The sequence below is a fragment of the Komagataella phaffii genome, chromosome 2 (genome assembly GCF_000027005.1).
Source record: "Komagataella phaffii GS115 chromosome 2, complete sequence".
Taxonomy (NCBI): Eukaryota; Fungi; Ascomycota; class Pichiomycetes; order Pichiales; family Pichiaceae; genus Komagataella; species Komagataella phaffii.
The window spans coordinates 1,079,117-1,097,561 of NC_012964.1; the positions used below are offsets into that span (position 1 = coordinate 1,079,117).

General features: G+C 41.1%; 10 protein-coding genes across 10 annotated transcripts; 4 read left to right on the top strand and 6 right to left on the bottom strand.

Annotated features, from left to right (window-relative positions):
• Nucleotides 1-51: 51 nt before the first annotated feature.
• On the bottom strand, nt 52-1,731 carry PAS_chr2-1_0583 (uncharacterized protein; the record flags this gene model as incomplete). Its single annotated transcript, XM_002491454.1, has 1 exon — nt 52-1,731. The coding sequence occupies one exon, from the start codon at nt 1,729-1,731 to the stop codon at nt 52-54; it is 1,680 nt and encodes a 559-aa protein (XP_002491499.1).
• A 388-nt stretch (nt 1,732-2,119) lies between these two features.
• PAS_chr2-1_0584 (40S ribosomal protein S11) lies at nt 2,120-2,654 on the bottom strand (the record flags this gene model as incomplete). The annotated part of the gene is made up of 2 exons (XM_002491455.1): nt 2,120-2,542; nt 2,610-2,654. 2 exons carry the CDS (start codon nt 2,652-2,654, stop codon nt 2,120-2,122), a joined length of 468 nt encoding a protein of 155 aa, XP_002491500.1.
• Nucleotides 2,655-2,966: 312 nt separating this feature from the next.
• On the bottom strand, nt 2,967-3,674 carry PAS_chr2-1_0585 (Cis-golgi localized monothiol glutaredoxin that binds an iron-sulfur cluster; the record flags this gene model as incomplete). The annotated part of the gene is made up of 1 exon (XM_002491456.1): nt 2,967-3,674. The coding sequence occupies one exon, from the start codon at nt 3,672-3,674 to the stop codon at nt 2,967-2,969; it is 708 nt and encodes a 235-aa protein (XP_002491501.1).
• Nucleotides 3,675-4,279: 605 nt separating this feature from the next.
• Nucleotides 4,280-7,903, top strand: PAS_chr2-1_0586 (Guanine nucleotide exchange factor (GEF); the record flags this gene model as incomplete). Its single annotated transcript, XM_002491457.1, has 1 exon — nt 4,280-7,903. The coding sequence occupies one exon, from the start codon at nt 4,280-4,282 to the stop codon at nt 7,901-7,903; it is 3,624 nt and encodes a 1,207-aa protein (XP_002491502.1).
• A 23-nt stretch (nt 7,904-7,926) lies between these two features.
• On the bottom strand, nt 7,927-10,083 carry PAS_chr2-1_0587 (Hypothetical protein; the record flags this gene model as incomplete). The annotated part of the gene is made up of 1 exon (XM_002491458.1): nt 7,927-10,083. One exon carries the CDS (start codon nt 10,081-10,083, stop codon nt 7,927-7,929), a length of 2,157 nt encoding a protein of 718 aa, XP_002491503.1.
• A 303-nt stretch (nt 10,084-10,386) lies between these two features.
• Nucleotides 10,387-12,216, top strand: PAS_chr2-1_0588 (Subunit (61/68 kDa) of TFIID and SAGA complexes; the record flags this gene model as incomplete). Its single annotated transcript, XM_002491459.1, has 1 exon — nt 10,387-12,216. The coding sequence occupies one exon, from the start codon at nt 10,387-10,389 to the stop codon at nt 12,214-12,216; it is 1,830 nt and encodes a 609-aa protein (XP_002491504.1).
• Nucleotides 12,217-12,327: 111 nt separating this feature from the next.
• Nucleotides 12,328-13,302, top strand: PAS_chr2-1_0865 (uncharacterized protein; the record flags this gene model as incomplete). The annotated part of the gene is made up of 1 exon (XM_002491460.1): nt 12,328-13,302. The coding sequence occupies one exon, from the start codon at nt 12,328-12,330 to the stop codon at nt 13,300-13,302; it is 975 nt and encodes a 324-aa protein (XP_002491505.1).
• A 2-nt stretch (nt 13,303-13,304) lies between these two features.
• PAS_chr2-1_0589 (Subunit of signal peptidase complex (Spc1p, Spc2p, Spc3p, Sec11p)) lies at nt 13,305-13,832 on the bottom strand (the record flags this gene model as incomplete). The annotated part of the gene is made up of 1 exon (XM_002491461.1): nt 13,305-13,832. One exon carries the CDS (start codon nt 13,830-13,832, stop codon nt 13,305-13,307), a length of 528 nt encoding a protein of 175 aa, XP_002491506.1.
• Nucleotides 13,833-14,308: 476 nt separating this feature from the next.
• On the top strand, nt 14,309-16,078 carry PAS_chr2-1_0590 (Cytoplasmic protein of unknown function predicted to encode a DNA-3-methyladenine glycosidase II; the record flags this gene model as incomplete). Its single annotated transcript, XM_002491462.1, has 1 exon — nt 14,309-16,078. One exon carries the CDS (start codon nt 14,309-14,311, stop codon nt 16,076-16,078), a length of 1,770 nt encoding a protein of 589 aa, XP_002491507.1.
• Nucleotides 16,079-16,156: 78 nt separating this feature from the next.
• PAS_chr2-1_0591 (Coronin, cortical actin cytoskeletal component) lies at nt 16,157-18,124 on the bottom strand (the record flags this gene model as incomplete). Its single annotated transcript, XM_002491463.1, has 2 exons — nt 16,157-18,068; nt 18,120-18,124. 2 exons carry the CDS (start codon nt 18,122-18,124, stop codon nt 16,157-16,159), a joined length of 1,917 nt encoding a protein of 638 aa, XP_002491508.1.
• Between the last annotated feature and the right edge of the window lie 321 nt (nt 18,125-18,445).

The following is an 18,445-nucleotide window of genomic DNA, read 5'->3' on the forward strand; positions in this document are numbered from 1 at the left end:
GTGAATTTTCTCTGCGATCCACTATTATGTAAGATGTGAACCCCTAAATTATCATATATGCAACTCCTTGGAGACTTCCTGGAGTAGAAGATCTATCAACTCTTCAAAGCTCTTTTTCTTAACGTCCCGTATTGTGGAGCGCATCCTCTCAAAACAGACTTTGAAGTCCTGCGCAGTCCATAAGTTGCGGCCATGGAACGCAGACAGTGCGTTCCAATCTACCATTTCTGCTGAGGTGTAGCCTAACTCCTTGATCCTGCTTAGTAACCAGATGCGGTCCGCAGCATCAATGGTTAGGGCTCTCTCCGTAGCATCTCTTTTTAGTAGCTTGTTCCATTTGTAACGGCACTGGATACGTGATCTAGTACCGTTTATTCGTTCACTGACTACCGTCCAATTAATAACATTATTCGAAGACTCATCGTTCAAGAGTTCATGCACCACCTGACGCAACTTTTCTTCTTCTTCTTCTGACCATTTATTAACCATTCTCCGATTGCCACACTTGATATAGTTTCTCCATCGATCACGACAATCTTCAGGCATACGACCCATCTTCATACCGATCAGCTTCCACTGCCCCTCCTGTTCCGTGGCCAGTCTTGCTAACTCTTCTTCTTCCTCTGGTGTCCACTTGCCTCGAGTTTGGAAAATATGATAGGTCCTTCTCACATGCTTATATAATGAAGAGCGGGACCGATGCTCCAGTACACGATGCAAAGAATCCCAGAAATCATCCTTTTTACGGTCATTCGACCATATTCTATGACAAATGTCATCTCTCGTCATGTTATGGATCTTACAATACTCCATAATAAATGCATCTATAGCCTCGCATTCTTCTTTACCGAACAGCTTCCCGTAAGTTTTACCTCCAGATATCCAGTTTGAAGCTTTTGCAGCGGCAGCAGCAACCAGCTCGGCAGCTTCATCGTGGCCTCCGTTGGGCTTGAGATCCGCCTCACCCGCGTTGTGACCCAAGTGATTGCCCTGCTGTCTATCGGAATCCTTTTTATTATTATCATCGCCAACGTCTCCAACGGCGGCGGCCATTATCTGTGCAGCAGCTTGTGAGGCCTGAGCTGCCAATTGCTGCTGGCTTATCTCAATGTCGTGATGGCGTAAATAATCCTGGTCCAGTTGTGCGAGGGTCCTAGCATCCATCAACACATTCTGTACGTACTGGTCGTGATCAGTTGCTGCCTCAGAATCCAGCTGAGCAAGTTCCGGGTCAATTTTTTGGTTGGTGTGGTGGCTTTTATTGCCGTTGCTATCTGTGTTTGAGTTTCTAAGACGGTGTCCGTTATCGTCTTCAGTTCCTGATAAATGAGAATTTCCGTTACCATTGTGGATGGAGGACGTCTTCTTCTTCTTGTTTTGAGGCTGGAAATTGAAGTCCTCATCCAGAAAGCCGGTCCATTGCTGCAACTCAGTAATATTAGACATATCCTCGGTAAAATGGCGTTTCTTTGAATCCAAATTGCCTCCGACAAAGCGCATGACGGCAGCTTCTACTGCCTCACTAGCCAGATCTTGGGTGAACTTCTTTTCTGTCTCATCTGTGTCTTTTGTTTTGTTGCCCAATTGAAGCAGCGCCTGAGCGCCACCCAGCTCTTGGGTGGCTTGCGGAGGAACAGCATCTGCTGGGATAAGTTTGGAGTCATTTTGTTCTATCGTCGGACTCGTTTCATTGTGCTCACTGAGCTGTTGTGGGGGATTATCTTGAGACATGCTGTGATATATATATCAATGGTTACCCTAATTGACAGGGTAATGTTTGTTCTCCCTCAAAAAGAAAAAGTTAAGGATTGTTGAGTACACGACAGTTGCTAGTGGGGAACCGTTACTGGAAGGGGCAGGTCCTGGAATGTTGCAAGGAGGGAAGATACTCTCCAGGTTGACGAGGAGTGTCGTTCAGAGAAACGGAAATCCAAGGGAAATTAGCTGATCAAGCTGGTTGGTTTTATAATTAGTGTCCACTGAATCAAGAAAGTGGGCAAAAGGCAATCATATGCTAACTTGAACGTTATTCTTCAACTAATCACTCCTAGCAAATCCTGCCTCTGATTTACAAACATTTAATACACAGTTATATTATTTTTCCTGCTACAGATTCTACCTAGAACTTGGAGAACTTCTTGTTACCACCGACAGCAGGAGTAACCTTCAGAACGTTGAATCTAACAGTCTTGGAGAGAGGTCTGCACTGACCAACAGTGACCAAGTCACCTTCGTTGACACGGAAAGCTGGGGAAACATGAGCAGCAACGTTCTTGTGACGCTTCTCGTATCTGTTGTATTTTGGAACGTAGTGCAAGTAGTCTCTTCTGATGATGATGGTTCTGTGCATCTTGGTAGAAATAACAGTTCCGGTCAGAATCTTACCACGGATGGAAACGGTACCAGTGAATGGACACTTCTTGTCAATGTAAGAACCCTCGATGGCGGACTTTGGGGTCTTGAATCCCAGTCCGACGTCCTTGTGCCATCTCTTAGTACGCTTGTTGGCCTTGGCCTTTGGGTTGGTGAAGATGTGAGGTTGCTTGGATGGGTTAGTATCACCTTGTTCATTTGTGCGTTTACTTCTTCTTAAGTTTGGACAAACTTACCTTCTGGAAAGCCTTCTCAGACTGAACAATCAATTCGGTAGCCATCTTGTGATTATGTTCTAGTTGTGATGTGAATAAAATTATTCAAGGTGAAGGATAGCGAGGGTTGGGAAAGTCGTGTATTGTTGCCGAAAAAAAAAGTTGGAAAAATAGTCACATTTTTTGGTGGGAATTATACGAGCGAAAAGCCTTTTGGTCACGAGACAGAAGGTTAGCCCTCAGTACGATCATGTGATGAATATACTTCCATCAGACATTTGAGACGTGTCCGTCCACAATACGGTTGGAAATACCAGCTCTGACTCGTAATACAGTCTTAATATACCTGCCTATTGGTACTTATCACTTATGTACTTTTTAATGATTTGATGGAGCATTAACCTTGGAAATCTGTAACTTTTTACCAGCCCATTGTGTCAAGCTACTCAATAACTTGTTGGCATCGTGGAGTTCTTGCATTTCAGAGCATCCCCCTCGGGAGATTCCATTCACTAGCAAATTAGGGACAGTGGATCTACCTGTGATCTCGCCAATGTACTGTTGCAATTCAGGTCCATGTGTGTGAAGATCTAGCTCCACGATGGTGGGAGCAGGTGTAATCTCATAATTGTTTTGTAACATGGCCTTGAGCTTCTTGGAGAATGGACATCCTCTCTTACTAAATATAACCATTGGTGACATGGAAATAATCTCTGCAAACTCCTTGGCAGGGTCAAACGGCTCAGTTTCTTTGGTTAAACCATCACTCTTGGCAACTTGTTTTGGGTTACTACTGGATTCTTCAGCATCTTTGACTTTGCTCTCATCAATTTCACCCTTCTCGTTAACAACTCTGTCATTCTGGTTAACCATGTGGTCTATATCGCTCTTGTCTGCCGGTACCTTAGGTGTAATGGGCGGGATCTTCTCTGGTGTTTCAACCTGTATTTTTACCTTGCCAGATGTAGTCTGGTCTACGATCTGAACGTTACTAACATCGGAGTGAGAAATGGTAATCAGCAAAAATATCGTCAGTACCAGTGCTGCTAAGCCTAATATTCTAGTTCTCTTGTCCAGTTTAGCCATTTGTGGTGTAACTTGCTAGTGTGTAAATGACTTCCGTTTGATGTACATGGGTAGGAGAGCGCGTTTTGCGAAGTAGCATGCTTCATAATTATGTCAGCAGGTATTTTTAGATAAATAAGGTTCTATTATAATATTCTACAAAAAGCGTGTCAGATGGTATGAGTTTACTGGATGAAAGCATTGAAAGTGCTGGGTAAGATCCTTATTTAATATTTTAATTCTTTTTTGTCTGTCTAGCTAGGGGTAGTCAATGATCTCTAGGAAGTTGAGCCAAGTAATCGTAGTTTAGACTATTTTCGAGTATGATAATCCCACATCAATATATTAATTACACTTTATCCGACTCATCTGGACCCTTAAACTTAACTAGAACCCCTCATATTTTAATCACAACATTGAGCAGCAAATTTGCACCGGATTACATTCCTAGTCACTGCTTTGTGAATACCGTCCCCATCTTACACTCCTCTCTGCTGGCCAAGGCTTCTTACTATATAAGCTCCACCTAAAATAGAATACACCCGAACACCGCTGTTTCCCCTGGATATTACATAAACATCGTTTTTGTTTAGATGATAGTCGATCTAGCATCTGAATGAGACACAATGGACTATAGGTATGAACTAGACATATCTTGGTTAAAACAGTCATCTCCCGAGCAGGCAAAACACAATGACTATATAAGCGACACACCCCCTGCTTTGCCAGAGAAACCACCCCGTCATTTTCTGGAAGCGATCAGAAAAGAATCAATATCTAATGACCTCCTACTCCATGATTTGGAGTCTGCAAGTTACAAGAACCCATTGAAAGGACCAAGGGTTTTGCCTCAAGAATCTTATCATATTCCAACCCAACCTCTGAAGGTTCCTAGTCAAAAGAAGCTTCCTAACCCATTGTCGATCTCTCCAAATGCAATGAACCCCATACAACAACCTCTCCAGTCCCTTAACTCCCCACAGCACCTCTATTCTCCTCCCAAACTGCCAACTTTACCTCAATTACCATTGAAGATGCTTAAAAGTGACTCTCCTCCTCACGTTTCTGATATGTATACTAAGCCATTACCAAAGACCCCAATGGAGAGGGACCCCTCCAGTGTAAGGGTCCTTCCACCAGAGCCACTTTCTTCTGAGAGACGCAAAAGCTTGTCTCCCCTGAGAGTCGAAACATCTGATTCATTTGGGGTGTTTGGGAGAAAATCCTCGCCATTAAAGTCCACGCCTACGGAAAGCCCTTCAAAAAGGAGTTGGCCCTCACCAACTAAAATATACCAAAAATTAACTCCAGAGAGATCTTTCAGGAACAGAGATAGTTATTCATCCGATGAAGATGAAAGTATACCGAATGATCAGTTTACCTTTTCTGATGATATCGAGATATATCCTGAAGAGACGAACCTGGATGATACCTTGGATGAGATAACTTACCTTCTTGAAGAGAACAGGCTTAATCCCAGCCAAACCTTGCCTGAGCTACCATTCACACCCAATAGCCTTCTCCCTTCTGATTTTGATGCTTTAGAATACTCAAATTTATTGAGCAGTATATGGGATTGGTGTATACGGCTTTTTGAAAAGAACTTAAGAAAACTGCCAAACTATAATGATCTCTTGAAATGTTTATACCTTTTGTTAAACTATTGGTTTCCTACGCTTTCACATTATTACTTGGAAGAACAGGCTGGCTTGATACTACAAGAACTGATTCAACAAGGCGCAATATCTCTCTCAGAGGATAACCTTCAAATAGTACCCAATTATGATGCTTACGTCAACGGAGTAATGCTAGGATTAGTTTGCTGTTATGGTCAGCACTATGATAACGGAGACTATTCTCAATGCTACCGACCGTCTTGTGCATATGGTAAAAATACATTCAATATTCAGCTTTCCAAACCACCATTAGATAAGGTTGATTCTTCGTTACCGGTTCAAGAAAGAATAATACAGTACACAAGTGGAAGTTGGGATGATTTCTGGGGAGTTTCACTTGAACAAGTGAAAGGGTTGCCTCCTAAAACTTACGAATTACAGGCAACTATTTTTGAGTTGATCCTTTCTGAATTGAGAACAGCCAGAAATGCGAAAGTATTGACAGATGTTTATTCCTCCAAGTTCTTGAAAGAACACCCTTCCATTATTAAAAAGGGTGAAAGGATCTATGAAGGGCTATTTCAGCCATTGCAAGTATGGAATGATGTACATCGGCAGTATTTGGTTGATTCATTGCTTGAAACTATCAAGTCACAGGGAAAATTCATCTCCAAATTCGCCTCGATATATATACAATGGGCAACCAGAGCTGAAGCAGTGTCGATTGCTTATGTGTCAAAGTCGTTTCTTTCTCTCAAGATTCTTGAAGCTGAAAAGAAACGCCCAGGATCCAAGCTCATAAAGTGGTTTGAGGATATATCTCGCAGTGTCCAAAGCTCTCTTATTGACGATTACTCCATGATAATACGAGCACCCATCTTTCGTCCCATTAAGTTACAACCAACTATCGAAAGAATATTGAAATTGACAAATGATAATGACCCAGAGAAGGCTGAGTTGGCCAAGGCCTTGAATATGAGCCGCACTTTAATGAAAAATGTTGAAAATGCAGTCAACGTTTTAGATTCACAGCATAGTATAGGCATTTTGAAAAGGGAATTGGACAGTAAACACAGTATCGATTATTTAAATCTTGACCGAAAAGGGCGATATGTTGCCGAAAGTGGAGATGTTAAACGCAAGAGTATCATTGACAAATCAAGTTATCATTTAATTCTTTTAGACAACTACCTACTAATTACAGAGAGAATTCACGATGATCCTGTAAAAAAGTTCAAAATTGTCGAATCTCCAATTCCCGTCGAGTACTTGCTTTTCAGGGCTAAGGATAAAGAGACCAGCTCCAATTCAGGGCAACCAAATGCTGCATTGGATGAAGCTGATCAGTTTTCGTTTAAAATCAAGCAACTAGGTTCTGATACGTCTCACACTTTTTATACACAGACCCGAGAGGATAGAAACAAATGGCTGTTTTCGATTAGTACGGTGAAGCAACGTCTTTCAGAAAAAGTCAAAAGGTATGAGCCGTTTTCATTGAGTGTTGTCTCCGATCGAGAGTTTACATACTCTCAAAGTGACACTGTTAACAAAATCAATCCTCTTCCTAAAGATGGCGCATTAGATGTTGCAATTAGATCTGTTGAGGATTTCGACGATACCTCTACTAAGATCCAAAGCAACGTATTATCGGCTTGTAGTTTTAGGTACAACAACCAGGATTATGTTTTCTTGGGTCTGTCACTTGCCGGTTACGTAAGTTTGAAAGGCCAGCCAAACTCTGCAAAGCGATTGTTAGAACTTTCAAACATCAAGCAGTGTGCAGTACTGGAAGAATATGACTTACTGATTGTCCTTTCAGATAAAAAGTTGCTGTACTTTAACTTAACTGATGTCATGAAAGTTTATTTTGGAACTTCCCATTCTGTGGAGGGAGATAGATTTTCAAGACAAAGTGTTTCATTTTTTGCTGTTGCAAGAAATTATGAAAACACCACGATGATCTTTTTTATGAAACCAAAGGCAAGAGTTTCGAATTTTAAGATTCTAGTTCCAATAAGAGATAGCGTTTCAAAAAAATTTGACTTCTTCCTTGAGCATAAGAAGTTTTGCGTCGATTGCGATACTTACAAGATGACCCTATTCAAAAACTCATTTGTCGTACACACTTCCAAAGGATTTGAATTGATGTCATTGTCTGTGCTAAAGCCTCATCCGATCCCTGCTCTTCACTATTCGGATCTTTTTGTCGACGGCCACACATCTGGTAACTACAGCAGCGTTAAAAAAAGATTGAATTCCAACAATCTGAAACCAGTGGGGATTTTCCGACTTTATAGTAGTGGAAAGTTTCTGTTGGTGTACTCACAATTTGCTGTATTTGTGAACCGAGAATCTGAAATCGTTGGTGAATGCATTGAATTTCAATTCAAGTGTAAGAGCGCCGCTCTTGATCATGACTACCTAATTGTAACTAACGACCAAGTTATTGAAGTCTGGATGATTGGGAACGATGATGCGAAAATTGTTCAATTTTTTACAGGAGAGAATGTTGTATTACTTGATGATACACCTGGCGAAGCTTTGGTTTCGATGACCCACCCAAAACACCCCGAGCGGCAACTGGTACTGAGTTTTTGTTTGAAGAATCAGTTCAAGAGAGTTGTTCAATACTAATTTGATTCATGAGATTGTTACAGCTACCAATTTTCTGTCATTTCTAGCAGGTTATGGTTGAATGGCTCGTAGCATCTTCGAAACTCAGGAAAGCTGATCATCTTTTGATTACAAATTGAGCATACCTTAAATCCTTCTCGGAAGTAGGTCATAGTACAAGAATAATGCATAAAATGTCCGCAATTCAAAATGAAAACTGACTCAAGTTCCAAGATATCTTCTTGACAAACATAGCAAATCTCCCTGCTCTCAAAATACACATATTTCTCTTTTGATTGTGTGAATAGTTGAAACTTTTGACGTGTTACTTTGTGAAACAGTTTGCTGGCTCCCTCAATTTTAATCATAGTTGCCTTAAATACATGGTTTTGCTCTCCTACAGAGCTGATCCATCTTGCTTCAGTAAGAGTAGAGCTTGGTGAAATGTACACCGTCTTCAAATTAGGATACGATCCAATTTTAACAATCGGAAGATCTTCTCCAAAGAGAATCAATTTACGCAATTGAAATGCGTCCACTGCAATCGACTCGACTGCGGAATAGCTTAGATCCAGTTTCAGCAAGTTTGGAAAATACCCTGCAATCACTTTCAAGTTTGATGTTTTAGATAAGTTTATCATTTCCAGTGACGGTGCATGAATTCCGAAGTCCTCCAAAGATGATGAACTCAGATCCAATCTTTTGATGTTCTCCATTTGTCCTTTCAAGCTTATCAAGTTGTGACATCCTTTTAGGCTCAACTGAACCAATGACTTCGAAGTGTACTCCACACATGCTAAAGGGGTTTCGTTGATCGACAAAGATTTCAAGACATGGGAATAACCATTCAAGTTGAAATCCATGTCTTCTGTGAATGTGACTTTCATTCTTGTGGGAGCTGCATGACTGATCATAGATTGAAAAGTTGAACAATTGTCCAAGTTAAGTTCCTTCAAGACTCTCAAATCCCCTACCAAGTCAACCAACGGAGTTCCCTGAAGACTGAGCTTTTCTAATTGAGGAGCAACGATGTTGATTGAAGAGACAGGCACATAATTAAGACTCATACTTTTCAGATGAGTGAAGTTACCTTTTAGTACGTCAACATGTCGAAACGGCCCTTCATTTGGCAATCTCCTTCCATCAACCAAGAAATAGGACATAACTAAATTAGTGCAGCCGTCAGCGTTGATGTTCTGAATCCGAGCCTCAGAAATTACCAAACGCCTTAGATCTTTACTACCTTCTAAGTCGACAGCCTGGAGGCAAGGAAATGACCCATAAAACGTCTCAAGTCCCCGAATTTTGCTCAAGGTTAGAGATTCAAGACAAGGAGCTTGCATGGAGAGACGCTGATGCGAATTTGCGTAGAGATCACAAACATTCATACTCGGAAAGATACCGTGAACATTATGCACGTTTGAGAAATGGATTATTATGTTTTTCATCTTAGGAGCAATAAGATCAAAAGTTTTCGTTGAACAATGGGCCAGTTTCAGACTCTTTAAGTTTTCAAATTTTCCCTTTATTAGCTCTATGTTTCCAAATGAAATGTCCAAACTTTTTAAATTGGGACAGTCTATCTCAAAACTTTTCATATCTGGGAACTGATAAAGCCTCAGCACAGTCAAAGACAAGAACTGCAGATGATCTGCCGATACAGGTTTGAACAAACGGCCAGGAGTATAGGAATAGTACTCCAGAAAAGGAATACAAATTGGTAGATGCTCTTCCAGACATTGTGTGAGGAGAATGGATGAAACATTGGATCCAATGTAAATGATTTTAGTCCTGTGTTTTATAAAGCTTGGAATTGACTCCCTTGAATCATAAAGAAAGAGAAAGCTTTGGTCGATATCAGGGAAGCTTTTCACACTTCTCATAGAAATCAATCTTGAATAAGTGGTATCCGTTACCATGTTTAGAAAGGACTCATTTAGTTGGGATTTCGATAGCAGGAACTGGTATTTCACATCGTTAGACGAACTCTCTGGCTTCAAAGGATGGTGACGTACCCTGCCAGTTAAATCCTTCAGTTCTTTCCCTAAAGGACTAAAGAACAAGCAATTCTGCTTGATTTTTTGAGGCAAAGAAAGCAGAAACATAAGAGACTCTATTGGGGCGTCATGTTCATAGAATAGCTTGAGGTGATATGAAATGACTAGAATCAATCTTTGGTCTACGCTAGTATCGAAATCCATTGTAGTGAGATATGACGGAAAACGCAAATATCACAATTGACCTCCAATCAAAGCAAGCAAGATTATCCATTAATATGTATATACAATTAAGTTTCCTAATTTAGTTCGGCAGTGACATGTAGTGTTCTTTTGGTCTTAAACTAGTTCTGCTACCCTAAATGGAATTGTATGGTACTTTTGGTGTTACATAAGCACCGTCTAGCATGTGGTCGTGCCCCAAAACCAAATGTTGCTGAGAGAACGAGCAGGAATGAATGAAAGCTTGACTAGAAACAAAGACTCATTGTCTGTTATTATAGTGCAATGAATCAACCACCAAATCAGCCTCAGGACAATGACTCCCAAGTTTCTAGCTCGGGAATGCAGGGTGGCAATAGTATGAATTACTCTTCGTCCGCTCCCGTAAACGGTGCTGGTCAGGGACCACAACCGCAACAGAATTCTCAAGGTCAGAATGGAAAGAAGCCAGTAGGAATGCAACAAGCCCAAATCCAATTGCTAGCTCGTCGGTATCAGCTGGAGATGCAAAAGGCACATCAACTAGGCCCTCAAACCCCTCAAGGTGCGGAGCATCTTCAAACAGCCACTAAGATCAAGCATGTTTTGCTCAGTTATCAACAACAACGGCAAAGACAACAGGGTCAAGTTCAAGGACAGGGTCTAAGTCAACCACAGGGTCAAAATCAGGCACAAGGGCGTGTTCAACAACAAACGCAAGGTCTATCACCGGACCCAGGATCTCATCAAGGATCTCCCCAGTTTCAACAACCTCATCAGGTAATGATGGGATCAGCTCAGACAGCAGGAACCTCAATTGCAAACCCCCAGGCTCAGTCTAACATATCGTCACAAGTTTCTCAAATGGCTGCTGCTAAAGTGAATTCTGCGTCCCCTCCTATCCCTCCCAAAACTGTAGGAACTCCCACAGGAACTCCAGTCGGAACGCAACCAAGAGGTCAAGTGACCATCCAGCAGTTTCAACAAGTTAAATCTATTTTAGAGGAATTTGAAAAGAAGTTACGTACCATTGAGGCCGCCAAAAGAGATCAAAATCTCCCCGAGGAGACACTGCAAAAACTGTTGAGACAGGAGGCAATCCTGAAACAAAGATATGCTCAAACTAAAGCTACTGCCTACCAGATGTCCCAACATTTGCAACGTCAACAACAGGCTTTAAGGGCTGCTTCTGCCGAATCTGCAGAAGTTTATGTCACCGGTTCTGCTTCATCACCCAATATGAATGTTTACAATCAACAGATTCTTACACAGCAACCTCAGCAGCAACTACAGCAGCAACAACTGCACCAACCTCAACCGCAGCAACCGCAACCGGCAAGGCAATCACCACATCTTCTAATACACCAGCAACAGCAGCAGCAACAGCAACAACAACAACAACAGCAGCAGCAGCAACAACACCCTGTGACACACCGCCCTTCAAATGTTTCTCAAACAATGCCACAACCTTCTCAGCCCTTGCAATCTTCTACTCCTTCGTCCGCCGTTGGGAGAAACCAATCTCCAGGAGCCACGCCTGTGACATCAGTTAATGCCGCTGCTAAGCCTAGTCCAGGCACATCCTCAACGAGCACCCTTATTAACCAGCATATTTTAAAGCCAGCTCCACCTCCCACAGAGATCCCAGCTAGGTTACAGGTTAAACCTCCTCAGCCTGCCGCTATGAAGATTCCCAACAGACCAACGCTTCTTGGAGGATCAGCTATTAGTCAACCTTCACTGACAACTCCAGTGAGTATTAGGCCACCTCCATTGGAAATGGAGGGCGACCATGTTCTCCAAAAAAGAAAACTGAAGGAGCTACTAAGGAATGTTGGTGCTGACGAAGGTGATGGAGAAACTGTCATTGATGGAGATGTTGAAGAATTGCTACTAGATCTCGCTGATGAGTTTGTTACCAGCGTTACTTCATTTGCCTGTAGACTGGCTAAACATCGCAAGGTGGATAATATTGACATGAGAGATGTACAGTTACATTTAGAACGAAACTGGAACATTCGCGTTCCTGGATATGCATCAGATGAGATAAGAAGCGTCAGGAAGTTCCAACCAACAGCTGGCTACAATCAAAAGGTCCAAGGTGTTGCTATTTCCAAGAGTGTAAATAAGAACTGAAGTGTACTTATGTAATGATATCAAGATTGAGTTTTCGCGTTTACAGATAATTCCTTAGTAGGCCTGGCCTGCATAGATCTTTTCACGTAGGCCCGAAAAGCATATTCGTCAATGCTCGGTGTTCCAGAACCACTGGTGAGTTCAAGTCGGTCCAGTATTGATCTTGTCATATATTGGACTCAATTGACACTGATACATCCTGCGCTGACCTGGGTGTTCTGGCTGCTTGGATTACCAGCATGTTTCTGTTTGACAGTAGATATAATATGGCTGATTATATGGGCTAGTGGAAGAAAGAAGGTCAAGAGGGATAAGATCAAAGTGCTAATAACCGGTGGCTCGCAAGGTTTAGGAATGGAAGTAGTCAAAAAATTAGTCCCAGTATCCGATAAGGTGTACATCTTAGACGTCGAAAAGCCCAAGTTTCACCATGAAAAATTGGAATACCATAAATGTAACATAGCAGATACTCATGAGTTGAGCATAAGTTTTGATAAGATAATACGAGACGCAGGCCAGTTGGATATACTGATAAATAATGCTGCAATAAGAGGTTCAGGTGCTTTTATGAATTCCAGTCAAGAACATTTCCTGCATGGATTTAATGTCAACTTTTTGTCACATGTTGGATTGATGAGAAAGATGATCAAAATGCACAGCAGTAACTATATGAATCCAAATATACCACGGAAAAACCTTCATATCATAACTATAAGTTCTATACTGGGATTGGTGGGTCCTAGGAATTTATCCATGTATTCTGCCACCAAGAGTGCACTTCTAGCCTTTATTGAAAGTTTATCACATGAAGTTCGCTCACAAGACGTCAGTTTTGCAACATTCTTACCTGGACAATTAGATACAGCCATGTTTTCGGATGTTTCTGTTACACATAACTTTCTGGCTCCAGTGGTAGAGGCTGAAAAGCTTGCTACTAGAATAGTAGATGCCTGTTTATACACTCGAGAAGGCACATTCATGTGGCCTATGTATACATGGGCCATTCCCATTCTACGTATACTGCCTTTTACTATTGTCGAATGGGCGAGACAGTTCAGTGGCATGGACAATCAGATAATACAATAATTTCATTTCTCTTTCTCTTGTAATAGTCTAGTAAAGATCTCAACCAACTGATCAATATGAATAAACCCATCCTCGTCAAATATGCCTGTGAACGGAATATCCTGCTTCCCAAGTAATCTATTATTTTCAATCACAGTGACTTTGTAGATTGGCGTGGTATTATTTTCAACCCGGGCCTCAATTGAAATCTTCTTTTGGTTATTCTTGTTGATTCCAACGTATTTAATGTCTTTCTCCCTATATTTTCCGTGTAGCCACAACAATCCATTCAAAGCGAAATATCCCACAACCAGTGCAACCATTGAGTAGTAGTAGGTCAAGTTGGAGAAATCGTTGTTATATTTTTTCTCCAAATAATAGAGTGATCCAGCCAAAATTGTGGCAACGTAACCGATAGCCAGTTTCGTATCAATCAGTGAAAAACTCTGTTCGTATCCCAGTTTGGATAGCGCCAATGGTAGAGCATCATCAGTGGCATTTCTGAGTTCGGCAACCGAGTACAGGTTGACAGGTTTAGTAATTCCTGACATTTTTAAACTCTGTCCGTGACTGATGATGTGTTGAGAAGAAGCAGGTTAGAGGATCAAGAAGCGTGAGTTAGGAAATCACATATTCAGATGATCACGTGACAAAAAATGACAGTTTCATCATTCATCCAGTAAGTGTGTATATAACGTTCAGCGCTGGTGATGAAGGGTTAGAAGACATGAGGAGAACGAGGTTCAGTAGAACTACCATCTAGTGTAGCTCTTTTTGCTGCTTTTTTAGCTCTTCTGTCCATTAACTGTGTACTGCGCTGTAAGCCCGATAATGCTCAAGTCTTGGGCAAATCGTATGTAATTTACACCTAAACGTCTCAAACAGCTCTAGAAGTCATTTTCTGGTCAAGTACCACAAAACCAAGAGTCCTCGTCTTCTCTTGTTTGGACTGCTTACTATTCTTAACCTTCTGAACTTTGACCATCCTAATCTGTACAGTTCCCGATAACAAAGTGCACCAACCAATATGGACGCATGTGTCTCCTTTCTCCATCTCTACTCTGCGTACTGGATAAATCAGGGGACCGTCCAAACCATCAGGATGTCCAGGAAAGGTCGGTCAAAACACTCTAAGGTATCAGCTGATGATCTTTTATTAGATGATCATGTTGGAAAGTTTCCCAGCAACAGGAAGAACTTGGTTAATATAAGCCATTTAGTCGAGTACACACTACCTAATGATTATTCCAGCAATAACAGACCACTTAACAAACGACTACCTAGGCCAAGGAGAAGATCCGATTCGGTTCATCTAAGCAATATGGAATATATCAATGTGAATTTCAAATTTATAGTGAATTCTACGGGAGATTTCAGAGCTCAAGTTTTAGATCCTAATGTTCCTTTGAAGCAAAGAGATATTTTACGAGTCATCATCTCCAAAAACGATGCTCAATGTCCTATTTGCTTGAATGAAGAACCAATTGCTCCGAGGATGATCAAATGTGGACATGTTCTTTGTTTTTCATGTTTGTTGAGGTTCCTAGAGCTGGACTCGACCAAGCAGTGCCCACTATGTGCTTCAATTATCAAAGAAAACGAAGTCCTACCCGTGTTGATTAGTCAGGTAGATAACAGATTTGATGCCCCCCGAGCTAATGAATTCTTATCTCTTCATTTGATGCATCGTCCAAGTAATGACATCTTGGCCTTGCCTTATCAGTTTGAACTGTCTGAAGAAGGTGGCGTTAATGGGCACCGACCGGAGAACTTCCCATGGTATAGCGAGGCTCATCAGCAATTCTACCAATATGCAAGGATATTAAAGGCGGACCCACTTTTTTCTATCCAATGTTATGAGAAGGAAATTGAGTTTATTCATACTAACTATGAGGAGGACAAATTACTTTACAATGAAAATGACATTTACTGTCAAAAGGCCATAGATAAAATACGGTCTCTTATAAACGACGAAAGAAAATCTATGGAATCAAGCCCCGACGATATCTCCAATTCTTATGACAGTTCTTTCTCAAAGCTGATCAACGATACTGAAAATCTTCAACTGCAGGATTTGATGGTGAAACAATATGAAAAACAGGATCAAAGTGGATATTTCTTTTACCAAACATCATTCAACTCTAAAATAAAGTTCTTTTTGTCGCCTTTGGACATTTCTGTGATAAAAGCAATATATGGTGACAATTTTTCTCTTTTTCCGTTAGTGTTGAGCCTAAAGTTGCAGGACATTACCTATGAGACAGTTTTGCCCGACTTTCTGAAAAAGCACAAGTACTTATCCCATCTTCCCATAGGTTCTGAAATAGGTTTTCTTGATGTTGAGTGGTTTGAGGAAAAGGGGAAGACCTTTCGATCTATATTACCAACACAGGTTTTTCAAAGATTCAAGAAACAGCTACTGGAAAGGGCAAAACGTACATCCCAGAGAAATAAAAGGGAAGAGAAGAACAGAGTGAAATTTGAGAAAGAACTAGAACAAAAAACTTTAGAATTCTATGCTTCAGAGAATAATAGATCACTTGGGGATTATGGGCTCGCATCCATCGCAACCAGAGAGACTCCTACATTAGATTCCTCATTGATCGAAAAGAGTGATACCAATATAGATCTTGAAAACGCTGTTACAACTGTCTGGGGTACGAAGATTATTCAGCGAAGTGACAACATAGAAGAACCCGAAGAAGATTGGCATATGGAACCCTTACTTCAACAAGCCAGAGAGAAAGAATTGCAGAAGCACCTTAAGAAAAGAAGCAAAAAGAAGAGGAATCAATAAAGAAAGCACAACTCGTATTAAACCATTACATAAAAACCAGACCAAAGCGTCTACTCTATTCAATACATATCAAAGTGTCTATTTATCTAAAAATGAATCTAGCTTCTTTTGAAGCAAATCAAGCTTTTCGTCCTTAGCTAAGTTTGCTTCCACTAATCTTGAGATTTGGGACTCCAAATCAACGACTAAAGAACCCAGTTTCTCTACAGTCTCTTTCAAAGTGAGTGTCTTTTTCGGGGATCCTTGAGCTTCAGTCAATGGCTTTACTGGCTCCTCTTGGGGAACCTTGTCTGGCTTTTCTTGAGTTTTAACCTCCTTCTTTGGTTCCTCTTTTGGTTCTTCCTTGACCTTTGGTATGTCCTTTGGTTCTTGCTTAACCTTTGGTTCTTTTTTTGGTTCCACTTTTGGTTCCTCCACAACCTTTGACTCCTTCTTGACTTCAGGTTCTATCTTAAGTTGTTCACTAGCTTCCGCTGAACGTTTTGGAGCCTCATCCCAATCTCCATCTTCTTCTTGTTTTTCAGGCTCATCGTCACTCAAGTTGTTAACCTTGTCAAGCAACGTGTTAACCTCTTTCTTAGCCAAAAGTTCATCAACACCTTTTTCTTGAGTCTTAGAAAAAGCTGGAGCTGGAGAAGTCTCTTGTTTGACGCTAACAGATTTGCTTTCAACTTTGGTTGGCTTTTTCACCTCCTCTGAAGTTTCTTCTTGATGCTCAACTCTTTCCCTCTTGATATCCTCAGGAGATTGTGTAGATTCGTGATAATTGAGCTCTGAACCTTCATACACATCTCTGAGGGAAATCAAAATGGGGCCCTTTGCTTCCTTTCCGCTCCACCATTCGTCTGCCGAAAGAGCAGGTTTATCACCCGGGCAGTCAGAGTAAATATCGTCTTGAAAAGTTTCAGATCTTCTTGGAACAATAAACGAGATTGGTTCAATATAGTTGTCGTTAACACTCTTGAAGGCACGAAGAATTTCATTATCATGAATGCTGCATGTCCTCTTTGGAGCAACAGCAAAACCACGCTGAGGTTCTACCGAATGAAATTCAGACAACTGGAATAGTTCATCATCGCTAAATTCATAGTAACGAATATTTCCGTCTCCTTTACCAGCAAGATACAAAATCTTGTTCTCAGCATCAAAAAAGGGCATCAAGATACCAGCAGATAAGTCAATGGTATAAAATCCCCCAATTGGACCGGATGCAATATCTTCAGTGTTCCAAACTCCAATTTGACGGTCTGAAAGCTTGGAAAACCCTGTTGTGGCAATCCTGTCAGAGTTTCCCAACCAAACAACACGAGACGCTTTGGCCCCAGTATGTCCTGGTCCCTCACTAATTATTTTAGCTGAGCGGATATCCCAAACGCGAAGCTTCTTATCACGGGATGTTGTAGCTACCAGAGTACCATTCCAGTTGACAGCAAAAGATGTAACTAAATCCTTGTGCTGTAAAGTCTGTAGGTTTTCACCAGTTTTCACATTCCATATTTTGACAGAATAGTCTAATGAAGAAGACAAAAGAATGTCTTCCGCAATTGGGTGGAATTGGACGTGCCCAACTTTCCTGGTGTGACCAGATAACTTCTTGATAGGAGTTATATCTTTAGGATCTCCATTCTCATCAACGTAGTTGAAAAAAGAATAGTCTTCAGGAACTTCCCAGACAGAAATCTTACCATCATCCGACGAGGACACCAATTGTAAATCATTAAAAGGATTCCAATCCGTGTCTAGAACTGCCGCCGTATGGCCACGAAAGAGAGGAACTTGATCAGGAGCCTTTCCCACCTCGTTCAATGGAATGACCGCAAACGCACCTCCTCCGGAAGCATCCCAATTAACAGAAAGATATTTTCCGTTGGTCTTGATCAGGTTGGAATCCCAAGCGTTCTTGGTGACTTTGATGTTTTCATAACAAAGCTCTTTCTTGGCAGGTTGACCAAAGACATGACGATATTTAGAAGCACGAACGAACCTTCCACTGAAATGAAGTTAGTAAACAAATAAGTCGGAAAATATCAGCTATACATACCTCATTTTCTTGTAATTAGTAGATGATTTGGCTGAATACGATGGAAGCGTGTAATTTGAGGCTGGAGAGATGAGTTATCGGGTGTGACATTTTTCGCGCAAAACCAGATCAGCCAAGAAAGATCTCACATAACGCAATGGAAAATCACTTAGTAGTTTGAGGAAAGAGATATATTGAGTGTGCAAACTGAAATCGGGTTGTGGAAATGTCTGGACTGGATGAAGTCTCGCATACTGTTTTGTCCTTTGTATCCTGGCACTATTTTTCTAGATATTTCAGAGATTCTTGTTCGTTCTCTTCTTTTCTAGATAACTTTGACTGAGACT